Here is a 20,485-nt window from a genome sequence, read left to right on the forward strand (position 1 = left end):
AGTAAAACCACGAGGGCCTCTCATCCCTCCCTAGCCTCTCTGTCACATATAATTCATTTGTTTTATAGCACCTGTCATACCAGTGTAGGGTGTCTGAGCACTTTACAGGGTACTACAAGGTGTAGAATTCACATGTCATCCACACTGGTAGGCGTTTTCTAAGAGGGCTTGGTCTGGAGAAGCACAAACTCAGGAATCATAACACAACGCAGTGGTTAGCATTGACTTTAATAATAAGAAAGTATTTCTATGCAAGGAAACCTTTTTTAGTAGCATGAAGAAAATGAAAGACTGAGAAAAAAACAACTTTCTAATTTGTGCCATGCAGTTTGCCTGGAGCTTTTTAATGGCAGTTGATAGCTTACTGTGCTAGATTACAATTGTAACTTATGCATTGCACTGTAACAAAATAATCTGTGACAAAAACAAAAACCCACTGTGCTATGCATATAAAATGCTGTTCTATGCATAATACACATTCTTTGCAGCAGGCATTTTAACCATCTGTGCTACCTTTGAGTCAAAACTGCCAGGGCACAAAACTCCCATCTCTCTCCAGCAGGTACATTAATCACTAAGTTATCTTCACGCTTTTATTTTTGTTGTAAAGCTGCTGGATGTACAAGGAATGTTGCAGTGCTTTTAAAACTGCCAACAAAGGAAGTTATAAATATAAAACACACACGCACGTGTTTGTCAGAGGCCCCAGCAGGAGAAGTGCCATCCTGCCGCCCAGGCCTGCGGACACCCTGGGAATGTGTCACGGACCCCTGGGGGTCCGCGGACCACAGGTTGGGAACCACTGGCTTAAAGAGCAGATAAATATAAATGCACACCTGAGGGAAGAGCAGGGACGCTGGCACAGAATGGAAATAAGACATCCAAGCCATTTATCCTTCGTATGAAGCACATACAATTAAGATCGCACTATAAACTGGCAATTAAGCTTTTTAAAACAGTCAGAAGTTTGAGAAATTCATTAATGCAGAACCTAATAAGGCTAATTTAAAACACATAAACTGGAACCATGGAAATCAAATTACGGTACTGCAGAAATAATCAACCTGTAAATAATCAACACTTCCAAGTCTGTAGAGAAATAAAAAGTACAGTCGCACAGATAGGCTATCAGCACTGAGCACTAAAAACTAGCTGTATATTGTAAATGAGAAAATGCATCCTTGAGGTATTGTGGCCTACTCACTTGTGCGCTTTAACGAGCTGGTACTAGCCAGCTAAACACGGGTTACAGTGCTTGCACCAGATGATATTTTAAAAGCTCACTTCCAATTGCAGTGAATTTGGAGACATGCGATGAACTTTGTTGCGACAGAAGCTAGAAAGTGATCTTATCAGATGGCACAGCAGTAGCAGGTTTTATTTATTTTGACTTTCCCTTACTTTGATCTTTCAAGTAATTAGTTTATCAGTTTAGTTATATGTAAAACACAGGAATGTTTAGTGGATTTCACCACACCACCGACACTTTGTCCACAAACTGTTTTCCCAGATTCAGATAAACTCATCACATCTCCCAACCTGATAGTGTTGTATGTAACCCCCATCATCTGGTACGACACCATCATAGGACCTATTTAATCAACCTTCTTGAATTAATAATAGTCCATGTATTTCTGGAGTATCTCCCCATATCTGTTTCCGCCTAACGTGTTGTGCACTCAACCAATGTTAAGAGGCCCTAATCAGAATGTTCCTAGAGCTGTGATAAGGTCACATAGGTATGTTTGTAGTGAGCACGAATATCTCTGCATGTGGCTGCAAAGAAGGATAGTTCTGAGTTTTCATTGCTGTATATTAGGTCTTTAATCGATCTATGTGAGGTTGGAGGACGATCTTTTCCCCATTAAATTGTCACTTGTCTTTTTGCTAATAGTAGCAGTAAAGCGACCACTTTATGAACAACACGAGGGAAGCCTTGCGTAGCCTTGCAGAGTTATCAGAATAGCTATTTGTATTGGAGTGTTTGGATAATTCTTGTAACACCCTTGTCAATAATGTCTGTATTATCTACATGTCCAGGGCAATGTAGAAAGAGAGCATCATTTGTAACATGTAGGATTGTACCTAAACCCCATCTGGTATAAGCCTTGTGGTGTATGGTATATTCTGTGTATAAACCTAAGATGGAACAAGCAGTGTCTGCCATTGATGGAGACTTCTTTGCTAAGTGAACAAGTGAATGATCATTCCTGGTCAGTCAGGGGCCTGCCATTCCTTCTCCCAAGAGGCCTTTCCTTCTCCTTGCTTTTCACCTGTATAAGGTTGCATATGCGAGTAACCAGTTTTATTTTGCTGGTAATGTAGAGGGCGTACGTTAGTGGTGTTACTGATGGTAGTACTCCGGGAACACTGATTGTGTTGTTGCGCCTAGTCAAAGTATAGAATGACATATAGTGTGCTTGCTTCAGTCTGGTCTTTAAAATTCTATATTAGGATGAATGCATTCTTCCCAAATAGGTCTCCCACTTTTTTGAACAGCTCGTTTAGTTGTGTTTTGACCTTACGTTCAGCAGTCAGTGGGGAAGACGGGTTCTCACGGATTGAGGCCGCAGCAATTTAAGAAGGCCATTAGCAGTATGTTGCCCTAGTAACTCAAGATCCATTTGGTGCATTTTATCGCATTAGGGTCCAAGGAGAATATTACAGCCCAGCCATAATACAGTTTATTTTTGTGCAAGTATTTAATATACAAACATCATTTGATCCACTTCAGGCACCTGTGCCTGGCCCTGATGCTGCCATGCAGTCCCGCACCACTGCGCACTTCCAGTGCCTTGTCTTGAAGGGAAGAGCTGAGAGGAGCTCAACAGCAGCAGAAAGAATTTGTAGCAGTAGCAGGAAGAAAACATGACAGCAGTATGGCGAGCATAGGACAGCAACTCAGGAGAATGTGACAGCTGCAGAAAACGTACATTAAATCAGCTCAAATACCACAGTACAACAGCAGGAACCCTTCGGAGGCATTTAACAACCTGGCAGAGCTTCGTTAGTTAGTCATGTGTCAGACTCTGCACAATTGCCCAGAGACTGGTTCGCCACAGATTGGCAATTCTTATGTTTCCAATAAGGAGCCTGGAAGAGATTTGAAAAGGATTTTCCCCCACAGATTGGTCCTATTTTGCCAATAACATCTGGAAGTGAAGTGATTGATGATTGAGTATAAAACACAAAAAACCTTTAAGACTTTTTTGTAGACTAGACACTGCAAGTGGAATGTGCTGAAAGCCCAGCAGCTGCCAGACAATAGCAGAATAACAAAGAACACCAAGGGCCTGATTAGGAACTTGGTGGATCAGATACTCCATCACAAACGTGACGGATATCCCGCCCGCAGTTTTACATGTTCCATAGAATATAATGGAACTTGTAATACGGCAGACGGGATTTCCGTCATGTTTCTGACGGGGTATTCCATCCACCAGGGTTGTAATCATGCCCTAGATCTTTAATCAAAAGCAAAATATGCTTCACTCACATTTCAAGAAGAAAATGCCCGAAGGTGAGTGTACTTAATTTGGGGGGAAAGATTGCTCCAAGGATTTAAGACCCAGTAATGTTCATTAAATCGGTGGTGTCAGAGTTTGGCAATACATCTCCATCTGTTACTTAGGCACAATCTTCATTTACTATCTTCAACAAAGACTGTCACTCTATGGTCTTTCACTCAATAACGCAGCCCCAGCCCGTCTAGTTGCAAGTGGACACTTCTGGGTCATCTTATTTTCAGCGAGGGAGTTCCCTGGCGGATGACACCGTGTCACCCACAAAACAAACAACACAAAGCAAATGTTTTGAATCGTCTTCTGAATAACTCTTCCTCAACACTCACGCACTGTGAAGGATTGCTTTACAGAACAACTTCCTCATTCAGTGACCATCAGTAGGATGGTCAATGGTGGAAGAAAAGCACGATTGTCTTAGGATCACTGCTTTTCATGTGTATGAGAGTTCTTCTAATTGCCTTGGATGAGGAGGAGTTGTTTCTTCGCCAAGAGAGTCCTGTACTGTATCCTTGTGGTTTCAATGCTGCTCTGTAACTCTGCCACCTCCACAGCCAGATCTAGTCCTGCAGATTAAACAAAAGGGAGAAATTAAACACCATGAAAGTCTGGGCATTGCTGACAAGAAGCAGTAGAATGGTCCTCTACCCCACATAATCTTACATTCTTCAACAGGAATTCAACTCCAGGCAGCCTCTTCTAACGTGCATACAGTTAGAGAAGTCTAAACGTCTTGTCGGCTGTATTTGACAACATTCTACGGAAGGGACAGTAATCGGAGGGATAACTATGCTATGAAACAGGGGTCCCATAACAGCTAGAGAACTGGGTGAATAGATTTGCAGTCTAAAGCCTAAAACTATATGATGTGTACAAACTGAGGAATAGCTTTCTGAAGCAAGAGCCTGTATGAGCTGTGTACCTTGAGTGATAGCTAACGTACAAGTGTGTATGATTATATATGCAGAGTGAATGTTGTCTCTGCGTCTCTACAAATGTGCATCTGGAGAGACAACGCTACAGTCTAATGCGCAAGCCTTATGATCGGCCAATCATGAGGCATAGCTCTCCTGTCTGAAGCCTAGGAGTCCTAAGGTCATAAGTTCTGAGATCATAGCGACCAGGGCTGCAGTCAGAAGCCAGGATGTACACAAGACTATAACCTGAGGAATGGCTGTCTAGAGTCAGAGAGTTTGACTCGTGTAACCTTCTGGATAGCTCTCCCATCTGATGTCTTGGTCTGTGTGATCTTTAAACGTACGGGGTAGTCCTGCTTGATGAATCTTGAGCCTATGTGAACGGAGAGACTGCTCACTGAGTGAAGGATTGGCTCAGCACTCAGGCATGCGTCTTCAGTGCTTCTAGTGACACTGTACATTTCGAATGGTAGCCAGGCTCAGGTATAAGCCTATAGCTATTCCCTGCCCGCGCCCCCCACTGGTCTTGTTTTTACCTTGTTTAAAGCTGTTTTGTGCCCGCCTTAAGCTCTGTGGGACGAGGATTCCAAACCACTTGAGAGGGTCTTGTGAAGCCACCCGTTCTGCCTCTTTGATTCCCTGTGCCTTTCCAGGCATGGAGGGTTCAGCTTCATCGACGGGCAGCTTTTCAGGGGATGTTGGCTCCTCTGTCTTTACAGGGCCCTTGCGCTTCCGGAGAACTGAAGCAACAGAAAAGAGTTGGTGAGGGGGTAAGAAGCTCAAAAGGTATAAGAACTGTGACTATATCACATCCATGAATTTGCAGTCTCTCAACAAGCTGCTGTTTGTTTATACGATTTCGGAGAACTCTTTGTGGCTGCACACTGGCATCATAGGAGCCTCAACTACTTCCTCTGAGAACCTCGCTTTACAACAGCCTGAATGAAGAACTGGGCTCCACACAATATCCACATTGCCAAAGTCTCATCCAATGCCTTTGTAGAATAAGAATGTAAACCAGAAAGAGTTATGTCCTCCTCCGCCAATCCACCAAGAACATGGGCTTAGATTTACAAGAGATACCAAGGTATCATCTAAAATGCAATTTGAACATTAGACGTTTGCAAATTTTTGTACTAAATAAACATTTAGTATTACATCTCACACATAAATTAAAACCTAAGGTTACAACATTTAATTTCCAGAAAACACTGTTCATAAGACCATTAAACCAATAACAGTTACATATCTTATTTTGAAAGATTAAAGCAAACAATTTCACAGAAAAAGCTACATTTTAAACAGAACCAAGTTTGACTAATATGGTAAGTTTGACTTTGCCATAAAGAATGAAAGTTAAAAAAAATAAAAGTGCTGCTTGCATCCTTCTATAACAAGTCAATATTAACTGTGACCCCTACCGTACACCAATCATCACGCACCATCAATGCATACAACAAAACATCAACTATCAGACATATTCAAACATCATACATAACCAACCACATTTGTCGGAACAACCACCAGCATATGCACACAAGTCCCCCGCAGAGACTGGCAGACCGTCCTGTTCAGATGTCTACACCACTCCACTAACATACGATCATTCACCCACCATAAAATGCCCACACACCCATCAACTTACACCAACATAACAACCATCATACACCAACAGAAACTATAATACCTTTCACAACCACTGTTTACCAAGTCCAACAACGTAATGAAACCATCATAGACCCCTCAAAGCACTTCCAAACAGTCAATTGCGCTCTAAAACCCATCTTACTTCAAACTTACGGGAATACTTTCAGGGTTTGGAGTTCAGGTTGACTCACATGTACAGCGGAGTTAAAGTAGCATCTTAACTTGGCCTTTTAGTTTTTATTGCAAAATCCCTGTACCATATCCATCAACTTCAACTCCTTTTCAACGTAATTTTTTTTCTTTGATCATATACTACACGTGTAACTATTCTTACTGCCCCCACACGCAGATTTATAAAACTCCATATTTTACAAGGAACCATGAAATATGTAAAATATTTTAAGTTTCCTTTGTCAATATGATGAAATCCATATTTCAACCACAAAACTTCTCCAATTTATTCATTACAACAAACTCTAAACATTATAATTTCAATCCCCGCCCCCTTTAGATGCCTTTTGAACAAAACAGTCTTTTCAAACTAACTACTCCAAAATAAGCATGTAATACAAAAATGCATGGCGGGTAGAATGTGTAATATGGTCTTACACTCGAAGTCAGGGTTCTGGTGACATTTACACAGCCCTGGTCTTGTCATGAGAACACCCCCCCGAGATGGCAGTATTGGACCATATCAAACAGTTACCTATTATCAGGGACACTACAATTATGTGTTTATATGGCTACATCGTTTTCTGCACAATTATGAGTTTACCACATTTGTCAAGCAATCCATCATTTGCTGCATAGTTTGCAAACTCCCCAAAAAAAATCTCTATAAAAAATTACTAAAAATGAGTCGGCACATATTGCTGTACAGTGGAAGTCCCTTTGCAAAATTTCACTGGCCGCCTTTCAGCTACTTATTGCTATTTCTGGGTGTTCAACTGATACAAGTCGGTTGAACTTTTTGACCAGTCAGTGTTAACATTTGTAACAAGCATTTGCAATGCAATGGGTCTCGCGTTTGCTCGAGTTAGAGCTATTAGCGTTGTAAATTCCTAACTGGACTTTTCATGCCACACAAATTGAAAATAAAAAGCAGAACAGTTGACATAAACAAGCCGATTCAATGCACCACTGCCGCCATGAGCGTGTGGGTGAAGGAGAGACACAAAAGGAAAAAGAAGTTTGCTTGCAGTCAGAGTTATCGGCAAAAGTGCAATTATCCATGTAACAGGGTCGATGGCCAAGGAGGTAATAAAAACCACCCCAAGGAGGGACAAAACGTAAAGCATTTACCAATGATAGCAAAGGATTTTTGAAAGGCAAGCCCATGAACGAGTGAAAGTGATGGGCGTGCGGTGGGTGTGGTTAAAAGACCAGATACATACCAATATGACAGAAAAGCAGCGCTTGCGCACTGCTATGCGCAACCTAAAAATGATAAAATAATGAAGTGATATTACTACAAAATGTGCCATATACTTAGCCTTTTCTTGCCACATAATTTAGTCAACCCTGCCACATAATTTGGTAATTCCCAATCACATCTTCTCTATATAAATATGTATACGGCTCACAGAGTGTAATACACTATTAATTGCTAATGTTGAGTGTGTAGACTCGCAAAAAGGGAAAACAAGTTTGTTATGATCCCCTTTTCATCTTCAACAACAGCAATAAATAGTATATTTCACCACCTCTTGCCCTACTTCTTTCAATGCAATCAAAATAACTAACGCACATGCCCACCGCTCAAATTAACATCTTATATTATTTCCCTATTCTAATCCACCAGTAATCCTCTGGGTCCCGGAATAGCGTGCTACCACTCACCCCTTCTCCACCAACAAACTGGATCAGAAACGTCAACAATTGGAACACCAACTGCGCCAACAGTGTTGCTCCTGTCAGCAACAGCACCTACAGAAGGTCCACCAAAAAGGCATGCGCAACAAGATTGTCTGAAGGCCTTAGTCTCACCAGGGGTGTAGCTTGATCAGTAAGACTGGGGGGTGTGAGCTTCATACTTTCCGACAACCAGGCTAACATATAATGTCTAAATACATTCTATGACAAGCAGGGTTCGTGAGAGGAGCCTAAGGGACAGTGGAAAGGGGGAGGAGAAATACAGATTGGTAGGGGTACTAAGAAAGAAAATATCTAGCAGTCCTAAGACAGATATAATATCTTGTAAAATAACCAATATTTTTGACGACTTTCAAAACAGAGAGGGAGAAAGCATGTGTGCATTTTTGTCTGTGTGTGTAAAAACTCCTGGTAAAATCCAACAGACATCTCACTATACCCGACAGAAAGCATGTGTACCCAACTATTTATAAGAAAATTAATTTACTAGAGGGTGGTAGCACCCCAAACACCGACCCCCAGAAGCTACGCCCAGAGCCTCACACATCAAATCAAGCTGCAATAACAGCAAAGAACTCTTCAACATCATCAGAGAATTCTGCAATCCCTCAGTTGCAACAAACATTACCCCCTCACAGGAACTGTCCGACAACCTTGCAAACTTCTTCCACAACAAGATCGCCAACATTTACAGAAACTCCAAACCTCAGCCCAAGTCCACTGATTTCTTCAAGTGACAAAATGACCCCGCTCCTGCTACCACCACAGCCATGTGACTAACCGAATGGAGCCAGCTCGCCCCACACAACATCACCTCCATCATGAACTCAGTCCACTCAGGAGCCCCAACCGACCCCCTGCCCTCACCACATCTTCAATCTAGGTAAAGCCAGAATCAGCCACGTTCTCACCACCTTGTTCAACACCTCAATTGCCACAGCCACCATCCTCGAGGACTGGAAATACACACAAGTCTACGCCGTACTAAAGAAATCATTGTCAGGCCCCAGCAAACTTAACAACTACCGACCAAACTCCCTGCTCCAGTTCCTGGCCAAAGTATTAGAAAAAGCCGACAACCAACAACTTTCCTAACATGTGAAACAGAATCATCTACTTGACTCCTCCCAATCTGGATTCCACAGCAACCACAGCACAGAGACAGCCCTCATCGTAGCTACCGATGACAAACGAGCCCTATTCGACCGAGGAGAGACTGCAGTTATGTTCCTCCTAGACCTCTTGGCAGCCTTTAATACGGTCTCCCACCACACACTGATCATAAGGCTGTACAACATAGGCATCCAAGGAGCCACCCTCAGATGTTTCGCCTCTTTCCTCACCGGAAGAACACAAAAAGACTGCTTTCCCCCCTTCACCTTAGAACCCAAGGAAATCATCTGTGGAGTACCCCAAGGATCCTCAATCAGCCCCACCCTCTTCAACACTTTAAGAAGCTGCCTCTGGCCAGGATTGCCAAAACCCACAGCCTCAACATCATATCCTATGCTGACTACTCACACAACTCATCCTTTCCCTCTCCACAGACACCAACAAACCATCTTCCACAACTGCATGAAAGACATCGCCAACTGGATGACGGACAACTGCCTGAAGCTTGACACGGACAAGACAGAGGTACTGGGTTTCGGAAACAAAATCTCCCCATGGGATGCATCCTGGTAGCCCTCAGAAATGACCTACTCCTAACCCCACTGACCACTCTAGGAACCAAGGCATCATTTTGGACAACAAGCTAACAGTGAAAATTCAGGTTAACTTTGTCTCCTTCTGCTTATTCATCCGCCACATGCTTCGTAAGCTATTCATATGGCTACCCCAATGTTTCAGACGCACCCACCCCCGACCTTCATCTCCAGCACACTGGACTGCGGCAACACTTTCTACCCAGGGTTCACAGCTCACCTTCTCCGACGACTACAGACCATAGAAAAAGCTGCAGCCAGACACATCCTGGTCTTCCTAGACAAACCCACATCAACCCGTACCTCAGGGAACGCCACTGCCTCCTGGCTCTTCCTAGACAAACCCACATCAACCCGTACCTCAGGGAACGCCACTGCCTCCCTGTACAGAAAAGATGACAGTTCAAGCTTCTGGATCATGCATACAAGGCCCTACACAACTGTGGACCCGCCTACATGAACCATCACCTGAATATCCATCAGCCCACCGGACACCTCTGCTCCCCTTTCTCTGAACCTCACCTTCTGCTGCCTAGCAGCGAAGACATTGAGCAAGCTACCCTTTCATCCACTGACCTCCCCATCTCTTTCAGAGTTGCAAACGTCACAGAAGACCTGGCTATTCATCTAGTACACTGGACTCTGTCAGCAGCTGGATACCCTCACGGGTGACCAGTAGCACTCTACAAATCTACAGATTGATTGAGTCTCTGAAATTAAGGAACAGGATGGGGCTATTTCCTGTGATAAAAATCAAAAACTGGCCTCATTTCAACCTTTGTAGCAAGTACATCACTGGAATTATCATCTTTCCATGAACTGGAGGAGGTATACATATGCAATGCACATCTGCCTCAATCATAGGATGAACAGACAGTGACAGCCTGCAAGCCCCATAAAACATAAAATCCTATAGACCCTGCAAACCCTAAAAATGCAAAAGCATCAGGCGCACATAGCTTGACAGTTCTTTGAAATTCTTCTACAATTATTTAGAAAATATTGCAACATAGCTATTACAAGCTTGCTGCTTTGTTAGACCACACCAAAGGCTAAATGACTGTTATTCAGTCAATGACAGAGGAGGTGATCTTGGCCGTTCTGTACCAAGACGGGATCCCACAGTAAGTGTGACTCATCGAACCTCCTCCCTTCTGACGAGAAGTCATCTTTACTAAAATACTGACATCCAGACTAGACCCCTTGATGACATCAAGAAAGATGGGCTTTATTTGCTACAGACTGGGTGGTGGGAATGCCAAGAAAATGTTCCATGTGGGAGATAAGAAGCAATAGTCAACGATACTCCATAATGCTAAAGCATATGAAACTCAATTGGTTCTTCCAGACACTAACCTTACACCACATGGACTTTAATCAACACTTACAAGCATGGGTGTTCGCAGTCTCAGTTTCCTCAGCTCAGATGATAGAAGCGAACAATTATTGCTGAAGACATCTTAGTCAGAAAGACTAAACAAGAGGTGTTACTTACACCCCTCTTTGGGTCATCCAAAAACATGTTTAAAAAAATCACTGAATGTAACATTACTGCAAGCTAGAGTGAACATACTCTCAGCTTCCTTTTGATTGGAATATATGAACTAGCTTTGGGTCCATATCACATAGGGGATGGAGGACTTTTTTTTATAACAAACTATCAACACTGCATTCATCGCTGAAAAAAAGACTTGCAAGGGTGGACCTAAAGGACACTTTCATGACAGGACAGAAACTGTAAAATAACAATGCTGGCCAAGATTTTATATATTTTTTAAAACGCTTCAAACTGAAACTCTAATTTTGAGCACTATGAATGGATTTTTATGGGGAATAAAGCCCATATGAAGACCCATCCACTAGGTGGCACAGCGTCCCCAAAAAATGACTGTATGGGCTTTACTGATCTAACAGATCTTCGTATTATATCGTAATGGTGTAAAACAAAAATAATGACCGCCCTCCTGCCAACAGACCTCTTGGAGAAATGTCATGGCTACCCAAAACATTTTGTAACTTCCCAAAAATCGTGCTACCCTACAGGTTTGGGAGACAACTGGAGTTGGAAGAGTTCTGATGAACTGGTAACCCCACATGGACAAAAAAACTCCTGACCCTTGCCTACGTGGCACATATGCTACTGTGCAGTTCAATGACCAGGGTGAAGAACAAGAGCCAGTTTTATGAGGGCACTGGTTCGGCGTAGTTTATGGGTGGGGTGGCATTTGGTGCCTGCCACCATGACCTCCAGGTATGGAAATACCTGAAAAGATTTGCCAAACACTAGGCTCTTTAGGGGTAGATTTGCATCTGTTACACCTTCTAAATTATCCTGGCCTCCCACTGTGCCTCTACTAACTGCACAAGAATCAGCCCCTCAGAGTCTGTTCCTTGTAGTCATCTGGACTTTAAAAGAGCTCTGCAGCACCACTTGCGCCACGTTTCCTACATGCATATAAAGGAATACTATTTTAAAGATAATGCAGAGCCAGGGCACTAAGTTTATTCGGTGTGAGTTCTATGTCAAACAAATGTTTGAAGGAAGTACCTTGGACATCTAACTGGAGTGCAACCCTGTGGCACCAACAGTAAATGACAAACGTACTGTGATCAGGCCTAGAGAGAGGGCCTCTGAGGCTAGCAGTCTTCTCTTGCTTTTTCTCATTTGTTTACAGATAGAAGAGTAGACATTCTTACTCCTCACTCACCTTGATCTCTCGGGCCGATGTCTTCCACTATGGGTAGGTATGGCGCATCTGCAGTCTCTTGCTTGGTGGATGTAATGCGCTCCACTTGAAACTGGCAGCTCCCATCCTCACTAGCACTGCCCAGCAGGGAAAAAAGAGAAAAGCTGAACGCTTTCATTACAGAGCACCATCCACTAATGAGTTTACATGTTCAGAGGAAAATCAAAAACACACCACTCTGGAAGCAGGTCAGGTGCCAATCAATGCCATGAAAGAGACTGAGCGGGACACAGTGGTAATGATTTTCTTTAGAAACTGTGCCTTTATAAGGAAATCTTCCTTCTTTGCTTTCTATCTACAATAGTAAACTAGAAGCACTCTTAACCTTTCTCACATCCCTTTCCTCTCCTGACTCTCCTCTGTATTGCCCCTGTCAGCCCCCAAGTCTCTCCTTATAGGAAGCACACCCTGTGAGCTAGGTGCTGCTGCAGTGATGGCCTTGCAGTGCTTCAGAATGGGTCCAAGGGGAACCCAGAGACAATCCTTAGTTGGAAGCAGATAAGAAAGCAGGGGTTTATTTAGGGGAATAAGATGTCATAGCACCCATACGGGAGAGAGAAACGCCTTGAAATAAGGCTCAATACCACTTGTGTACCTCGCTTAGCACAATCTCACACATAAAACAGGAGCCAACATCACTAAACTAAGATTCTCACTGTCTACAGACCCCCACCCAGTGCACTGGGAACAGACCTCTGAACTGGCAATGAGAGCCAAGTTTCAGCATATGGAGTACTGTATTTTAAGATACATTAATTAAAGTAAAGTTTCAGTACCTCCTTTACCATCTTCCACTCTGTTTCACTGCAGTTCCACCAATTTAATGTTGGTTGTTTTGCCACTGTAATTCACCACTTCTTTACAGTAGGGAGACTTTGGTGCACTAACTGGTGGAATAACATTCTTCTTTGTCTTACCTGGCAGAAACGCGAACCAATGGCTCCATCTGGCTGCCATACTGTAATGATGAAACACCTTTGTTCCCCATGGCGTAGCGAGACTGGGAAAGCGAAAACCAGCCCTGCAGTTGAAAGACAAATTTGGTCAGTGAGAATTTTTCAAATAACCAAGAGGGAGACATTTAAGCTGCGTAAGAAGGATTGTGGAATCTCAACGTATTAAAGTAAAATATACTGTAAATATTCACAGGAAATTTTAAGACTAAATGATAATTGTCTTAGAAACTCTGAACAGTTATTGGCTTTCTCAAGAATCCCATGGAGAGCTAAAAAATGTTCTAAGAACTCTGAAACGTTCTGCTACTTATTCTTGTAAAGGATACCAGCCTGGTTCATCCATTGAAGGTCCTTTGAAATACTGAGTGCATAAACTCTTGAGTGGTTAAGTCTCTTGTCCAGCAATTTTGCCATTGGGCAGGAATGTAAATAACAAGTTACTTCTAAGTGTCAGGGGTGAGAGTTTAAGTCATTGAGCTATCTTACCGGCTCATACTACATCACACTAATATCTACCAGTGACTTTAACGATAACATTAAAAATACTATTTTGCAAAGGACAAGAGAGAATTATGTTGAAACTTACATATCTCTTAAAAGTTGGGATACAGACCGTCATTAAAGGGAAGGACGAAGACCAAGGCCCAAAAGTCCTGAACCTGCCCATTTCAAGCACTACATGCTGGGACCTACCTGCTCAACAAGTTCGTTCAAGGCCACCCTCTTCCTCTGCAGTGTCTCCAGCTCAGACATCATGTGAAGCAAGAGCCTGTCCAGCTCCTCGCACACCTCAATGAGCTCTGGGTCATCACCAGCCATGGTCTCCTCTGATGATCTCACGTCCAAGCGAGTGGTAGAAGAGCTACTTGTGTTTCAGAGGACGACTCCTTGTCAAAGCTCAACCTGAAAATGAAAAGCAAGGAAAGATAAGCAGTAGTGAACTCACCACAAGATACAGTGAGCTGATCAGCTACAAACAGTGACTGCACCCAAGCTAAGAATAATGAACTCACTCACCACAAGCTACAAGCTCATCTGGAGCTACATACAGCATCCACCACTTCACCATTTCCTCCTTTCCTATATCTCCTTTCACACACTGGTCAGTCGTGTTGATGTAAGGGATGAGGGGAGTGGAGTGAGGGGACCAAGAAATCCTTCCATTTACATGACAGCCTCTCACTTGAGAAGTCCACTGCAACATAATAAGTGGAAGCGGTTGACAGTGTGGGACTACACCAATGAATCATTCACTTCCTAATCTGTCGGCAAATTCCTTACTCAATAACAATCAAACGCGTTTCTGCAGTGGTTGTAGTGCCTATGCTGCCGATATTGTGGATGACCCCTAACAGATGTTTCACAAAGCTTGTAAGGAAATGCCTCCTTGGCATGGTTGCCCCCTGACTTTTTGCCTTTGCTGATGCTATGTTTACAATTGAAAGTGTGCTGAGGCCTGCTAACCAGGCCCCAGCACCAGTGTTCTTTCCCTAACCTGTACTTTTGTATCCACAATTGGCAGACCCTGGCATCCAGATAAGTCCCTTGTAACTGGTACTTCTAGTACCAAGGGCCCTGATGCCAAGGAAGGTCTCTAAGGGCTGCAGCATGTCTTATGCCACCCTGGAGACCTCTCACTCAGCACAGACACACTGCTTACCAGCTTGTGTGTGCTAGTGAGAACAAAACGAGTAAGTCGACATGGCACTCCCCTCAGGGTGCCATGCCAGCCTCTCACTGCCTATGCAAGTATAGGTCAGTCACCCCTCTAGCAGGCCTTACAGCCCTAAGGCAGGGTGCACTATACCATAGGTGAGGGTACCAGTGCATGAGCATGGTACCCCTACAGTGTCTAAACAAAACCTTAGACATTGTAAGTGCAGGGTAGCCATAAGAGTATATGGTCTGGGAGTTTGTCAAACACGAACTCCACAGCACCATAATGGCTACACTGAAAACTGGGAAGTTTGGTATCAAACTTCTCAGCACAATAAATGCACACTGATGCCAGTGTACATTTTATTGTAAAATACACCCCAGAGGGCACCTTAGAGGTGCCCCCTGAAACTTAACCGACTGTCTGTGTAGGCTGACTAGTTCCAGCAGCCTGCCACACTAGAGACATGTTGCTGGCCCCATGGGGAGAGGGCCTTTGTCACTCTGAGGCCAGTAACAAAGCCTGCACTGGGTGGAGATGCTAACACCTCCCCCAGGCAGGAGCTGTAACACCTGGCGGTGAGCCTCAAAGGCTCACCCCTTTGTCACAGCCCAGCAGGGCACTCCAGCTTAGTGGAGTTGCCCGCCCCCTCCGGCCACGGCCCCCACTTTTGGCGGCAAGGCTGGAGGGAACAAAGAAAGCAACAAGGAGGAGTCACTGGCCAGTCAGGACAGCCCCTAAGGTGTCCTGAGCTGAGGTGACTCTGACTTTTAGAAATCCTCCATCTTGCAGATGGAGGATTCCCCCAATAGGGTTAGGATTGTGACCCCCTCCCCTTGGGAGGAGGCACAAAGAGGGTGTACCCACCCTCAGGGCTAGTAGCCATTGGCTACTAACCCCCCAGACCTAAACACGCCCTTAAATTTAGTATTTAAGGGCTCTCCCTGAACCTAGAAACTAGATTCCTGCAACAACAAGAAGAAGGACTGCCTAGCTGAAAACCCCTGCAGAGGAAGACCAGAAGACGACAACTGCCTTGGCTCCAGAAACTCACCGGCCTGTCTCCTGCCTTCCAAAGAACTCTGCTCCAGCGACGCCTTCCAAGGGACCAGCGACCTCTGAATCCTCTGAGGACTGCCCTGCTTCGAAAAAGACAAGAAACTCCTGAGGACAGCGGACCTGCTCCAAAAAGACTGCAACTTTGTTTCAAGAAGCAGCTTTAAAGAACCCTGCAACTCCCCGCAAGAAGCGTGAGACTTGCAACACTGCACCCGGCGACCCCGACTCGGCTGGTGGAGAACCAACACCTCAGGGAGGACCCCCGGACTACTCTACGACTGTGAGTACCAAAACCTGTCCCCCCTGAGCCCCCACAGTGCCGCCTGCAGAGGGAATCCCGAGGCTTCCCCTGACCGCGACTCTCTGAAACCTAAGTCCCGACGCCTGGAAAAGACCCTGCACCCGCAGCCCCCAGGACCTGAAGGACCGGACTTTCACTGGAGAAGTGACCCCCAGGAGTCCCTCTCCCTTGCCCAAGTGGAGGTTTCCCCGAGGAAGCCCCCCCTTGCCTGCCTGCAGCGCTGAAGAGATCCGTTGATCTCTCATAGACTAACATTGCAAACCCGACGCTTGTTTCAACACTGCACCCGGCCGCCCCCGCGCCGCTGAGGGTGACATTTCTGTGTGAGCTTGTGTCCCCCCCGGTGCCCTACAAAACCCCCCTGGTCTGCCCTCCGAAGACGCGGGTACTTACCTGCAAGCAGACCGGAACCGGGGCACCCCCTTCTCTCCATTATAGCCTATGCGTTTTGGGCACCACTTTGAACTCTGCACCTGACCGGCCCTGAGCTGCTGGTGTGGTAACTTTGGGGTTGCTCTGAACCCCCAACGGTGGGCTACCTTGGACCAAGAACTGAACCCTGTAAGTGTCGTACTTACCTGGTAAAACTAACAAAAACTTACCTCCCCCAGGAACTGTGAAAATTGCACTGTGTCCACTTTTAAAGTAGCTATTTGTGAATAACTTGAAAAGTATACATGCAATTGAAATGATTCAAAGTTTCTAATGTACTTACCTGCAATACCTTTCAAACAAGATATTACATGTTAAATTTGAACCTGTGGTTCTTAAAATAAACTAAGAAAATATATTTTTCTATAACAAAACCTATTGGCTGGGTTTGTCTCTGAGTGTGTGTACCTCATTTATTGTCTATGTGTATGTACAACAAATGCTTAACACTACTCCTTGGATAAGCCTACTGCTCGACCACACTACCACAAAATAGAGCATTAGTATTATCTATTTTTACCACTATTTTACCTCTAAGGGGAACCCTTGGACTCTGTGCATGCTATTCCTTACTTTGAAATAGCACATACAGAGCCAACTTCCTACAAAGCTGATACACAATTTCTGGCCCTCTTTGGAGCTTTTGATACAGTTGACTATGACATCCTGCTGACAACTATAAGACTGACAAGAAACTTGAAACAATGGCTCCCTCCCTTAAGACTAGAGGCATCCCACAAGGATGAGTTCTAAGTACAATCCGCTTTAACATATTGTTGACAAACACAGAATTTCTCATTTTCAGCTCCGACCCTAAGGGGAACAAAACAACCTAGGAACATAACCTGCAGGGATCCGATCTATGCTTTGGCATTGTTCAGTGTCAAATCCCCAAGCTTCCTAATTGACAAAAAACACTTATTAACAATCTGGATCAAATGTATTATCAACAAACTAGCTATCCATGCCCTATTAAATGTGCCACCTTCACTGCGGGATAAACAGAGGCCTCTCTGCTTCACGTAGAGCTCACACTACAGGGTTTCTAATTGATATGCCACAAAACAACTCCACACCAAAATATAGGACCATGCATCTCCTATATTCATACAAATGAAATGCCTCTCTTGACAGCCGGACACAGCTTCACATAACCATAGTTCATCTTCAAGGGCCTCAACTGAATGTGTACAAAGATTTAAAAAACTGAAAACATCAAGCGACAGTAGAAATCTACGTAGCTACAACACATTTACCACTCGGTTGGTTCAACCCGAACACCATTTCTGCTCCTTTTCAGGTTTTATCCCTGAACCTGGAACAAAAATGTTAGGGATCTTAAGACAACACCCATTGTTATAGTATCTAAACCAATATTTTGCCTGTTTTGATATTGATATTCTTTGCCAACCTCTGCTTTGTAGTGGAGAGATCTCATGCTCTATTTTAATTTGCTGCTATTACACCTAATCCTTTCCTTCTATTCGTTCCTAACCCCTACCCCATCATTCTGCTTCCTTGACCGATACAGATTTGCACTTTACTGCTCAAAAATATGTAATACTCAAACAAAGATTTCTCTAACCCATTTAAATCTACATATGATGAAAACAGGGATTCCAACCTGTGCCTCAATAGAAGCTTTGGGTACAGCATCCTTCTAAACTGTTTTTGTGTCAATATTCTTATAATCTGAACCCAATACATTATTTTTTTTTGCTGTACTTTAGATCATTCTGCCACATAATGTTACATTTACGTGTAAGTTACTCTGGCGCAAATTCAGAATAAGTCTTTGCCATAGCAAAAAAAAACTGAAATAAATACCTAAAACTATACAATATTGCTTTGTCCGTTGTGAAGTTGAACAAGATCCCTCCACCCACAAAGCTATTTTTTTAATTCTCTGTATACTATTGTCTCCTATTGTACTTTCTGGAATATTCTTTCACGTTCTTCTGTTGACTCTCAGAATTATCTGGCAGTCTTGTAATGACATAAATCTCTAAACAAATAAGAAACATACCATAACATGACCAAATGACTGGGATGGATATGCAGGCACCTATGCATGTTGCTGTTAATACTGTATGCAGTTACAGAACAAGAGATGCAATATGGAGAGTGTGCATCTATGCATCGTTTTATTGTGAATCATTGCAATATGTAAAATGTGGGTCATACAGTCCATAGCAGTCAACTACAAAGCTCTAAACTCACCTACCTTTGGAGGGAGACACGTACCCTGAAGGATCTTACTCCTAACTATCCACCAGCCTGGGCTGCCATGCTGCTGTACACTGCAGATCTAAGGCTCTGACACCACTCTGATCTGAATTGTCTGCTTGCGGTTTTAAAGCCAAGAGTTAAGTGCAGCAGTCGGCGGCCAGTGTTACTTCAAGCAACAAAACCTCACAAATACCAGTAACCTAGTAGTGACAATAAAACAAATATTTAGCAAATTATTACAATATGCCCAGAAAATTTAAATAATGTCACTAGCTAAAAAAACAAAAACATTTGCAATGCAATAGGTCTCACATTTGTGAGAGTTAGAGCTACTGGCATTGTAAATAACAATGTATTTTACCTATGTGTTTTGGTTTGGAGTGTAGTTGCTGTATGCCAGGGGTCACAGCAACCCTCCCAGGCCTATCGCTGCAGAAGAGAGGACACAACAAGGCAGCCATCTTGGGAGTGTTTTTGCCTCATTCCTACAGACTGGCTGTGATATTATAGACAGGAGTCCAGAGTGTGATGTGGAAGCGCTGTGCGGGGTTATTCGAGGTGGGGCCTCTTCAAACAGGAAGCAGTGCTATTCAAGCACTTTTTTTTAGACACCTGTTCCGGAATGGCATCTGCAAGGTCGCAGTACCTGTGAGGGAACTGTCAAAGCCATGAGACCAGGGAATTCTGAGAGGAGGAAGTGATGGAGTTTGCTCCACTTCTGTGCCATATGATACGCTGCTCCTCCCACTGTGGCACCCTTGTGTTAGCTTCTTTGAGGTACAGGGTTTAGGAAATTGGCTGCCTCTACTAACTGAACTCTATTTGAAAAGGCCCACTTTACATAAGAAGGCTAGATGTTTTTTGCTATCAAGCTTGAGGCCGTGAAGTGCTTGGGTCTGGAGTCACAGCTCCTTTTCCACCATTTTGAAGACAACACCTTTCGCCATCTCCTTGTCTAGAAATAACCTATGTGCTTGGCTGGTGACCCTCCGGAGGTTATCTAGAGCACGTGATATCTACTCAGATCAGTTGGTTAATGCACCCACTGCAGAGGTCTTGACAGAACGAGAATGTCACAGATTGCAATCCTAACATATCTTTATCATCTCTGCAAGGTCGATGCAATTGAATTATAGAGATTTTGTTAAGCAAGGCACCTGCTCTGTGGCACTATGAAATGGCAGATCCTGTATTACCAAGCGCTATATAAAACAAGTATTTCCATGATAGCGGTAAAATAACCTGTCTGAAAATCCATGATTTGCTGATAACAAATGTTAAACTAGTGACATTTAAACTTAATCTCAAAACATTAACATGATGTTCACACAATGTTAAGGTAGATGGGAGCAGCTTAGCTCTTGCATATGGTGGTGCCATGGCAAAAGGAACCGTATAACACATGTCCCTGACATGGAGAATATGCCATCTGTTTGGGACA

The 20,485-nt window shown here is 43.7% G+C and overlaps 1 protein-coding gene across 3 annotated transcripts in view; it reads right to left on the reverse strand.

Moving 5' to 3' along the window:
* Positions 1-211: 211 nt before the first annotated feature.
* The window catches only part of CCDC115 (coiled-coil domain containing 115), a 28,512-nt gene continuing 8,238 nt past the window's right edge, over positions 212-20,485 (reverse strand). For 2 of the 3 annotated variants that reach the window (XM_069209527.1, XM_069209528.1), the window contains exons 2-6: positions 14,060-14,269; positions 13,328-13,431; positions 12,372-12,514; positions 4,975-5,178; positions 212-4,087 (exon numbers count right to left, since the gene is read on the reverse strand). In XM_069209527.1, the coding sequence (XP_069065628.1) occupies positions 3,975-4,087; positions 4,975-5,178; positions 12,372-12,514; positions 13,328-13,431; positions 14,060-14,185 (690 nt within the window). In that variant the 5' untranslated portion in view covers positions 14,186-14,269 and the 3' untranslated portion in view covers positions 212-3,974. The remainder of the gene's footprint in view (positions 4,088-4,974; positions 5,179-12,371; positions 12,515-13,327; positions 13,432-14,059; positions 14,270-20,485) is intronic. The other variant, XM_069209529.1, reaches the window with a different exon arrangement.

The sequence above is a fragment of the Pleurodeles waltl genome, chromosome 10, assembly GCF_031143425.1.
Source record: "Pleurodeles waltl isolate 20211129_DDA chromosome 10, aPleWal1.hap1.20221129, whole genome shotgun sequence".
Taxonomy (NCBI): Eukaryota; Metazoa; Chordata; class Amphibia; order Caudata; family Salamandridae; genus Pleurodeles; species Pleurodeles waltl.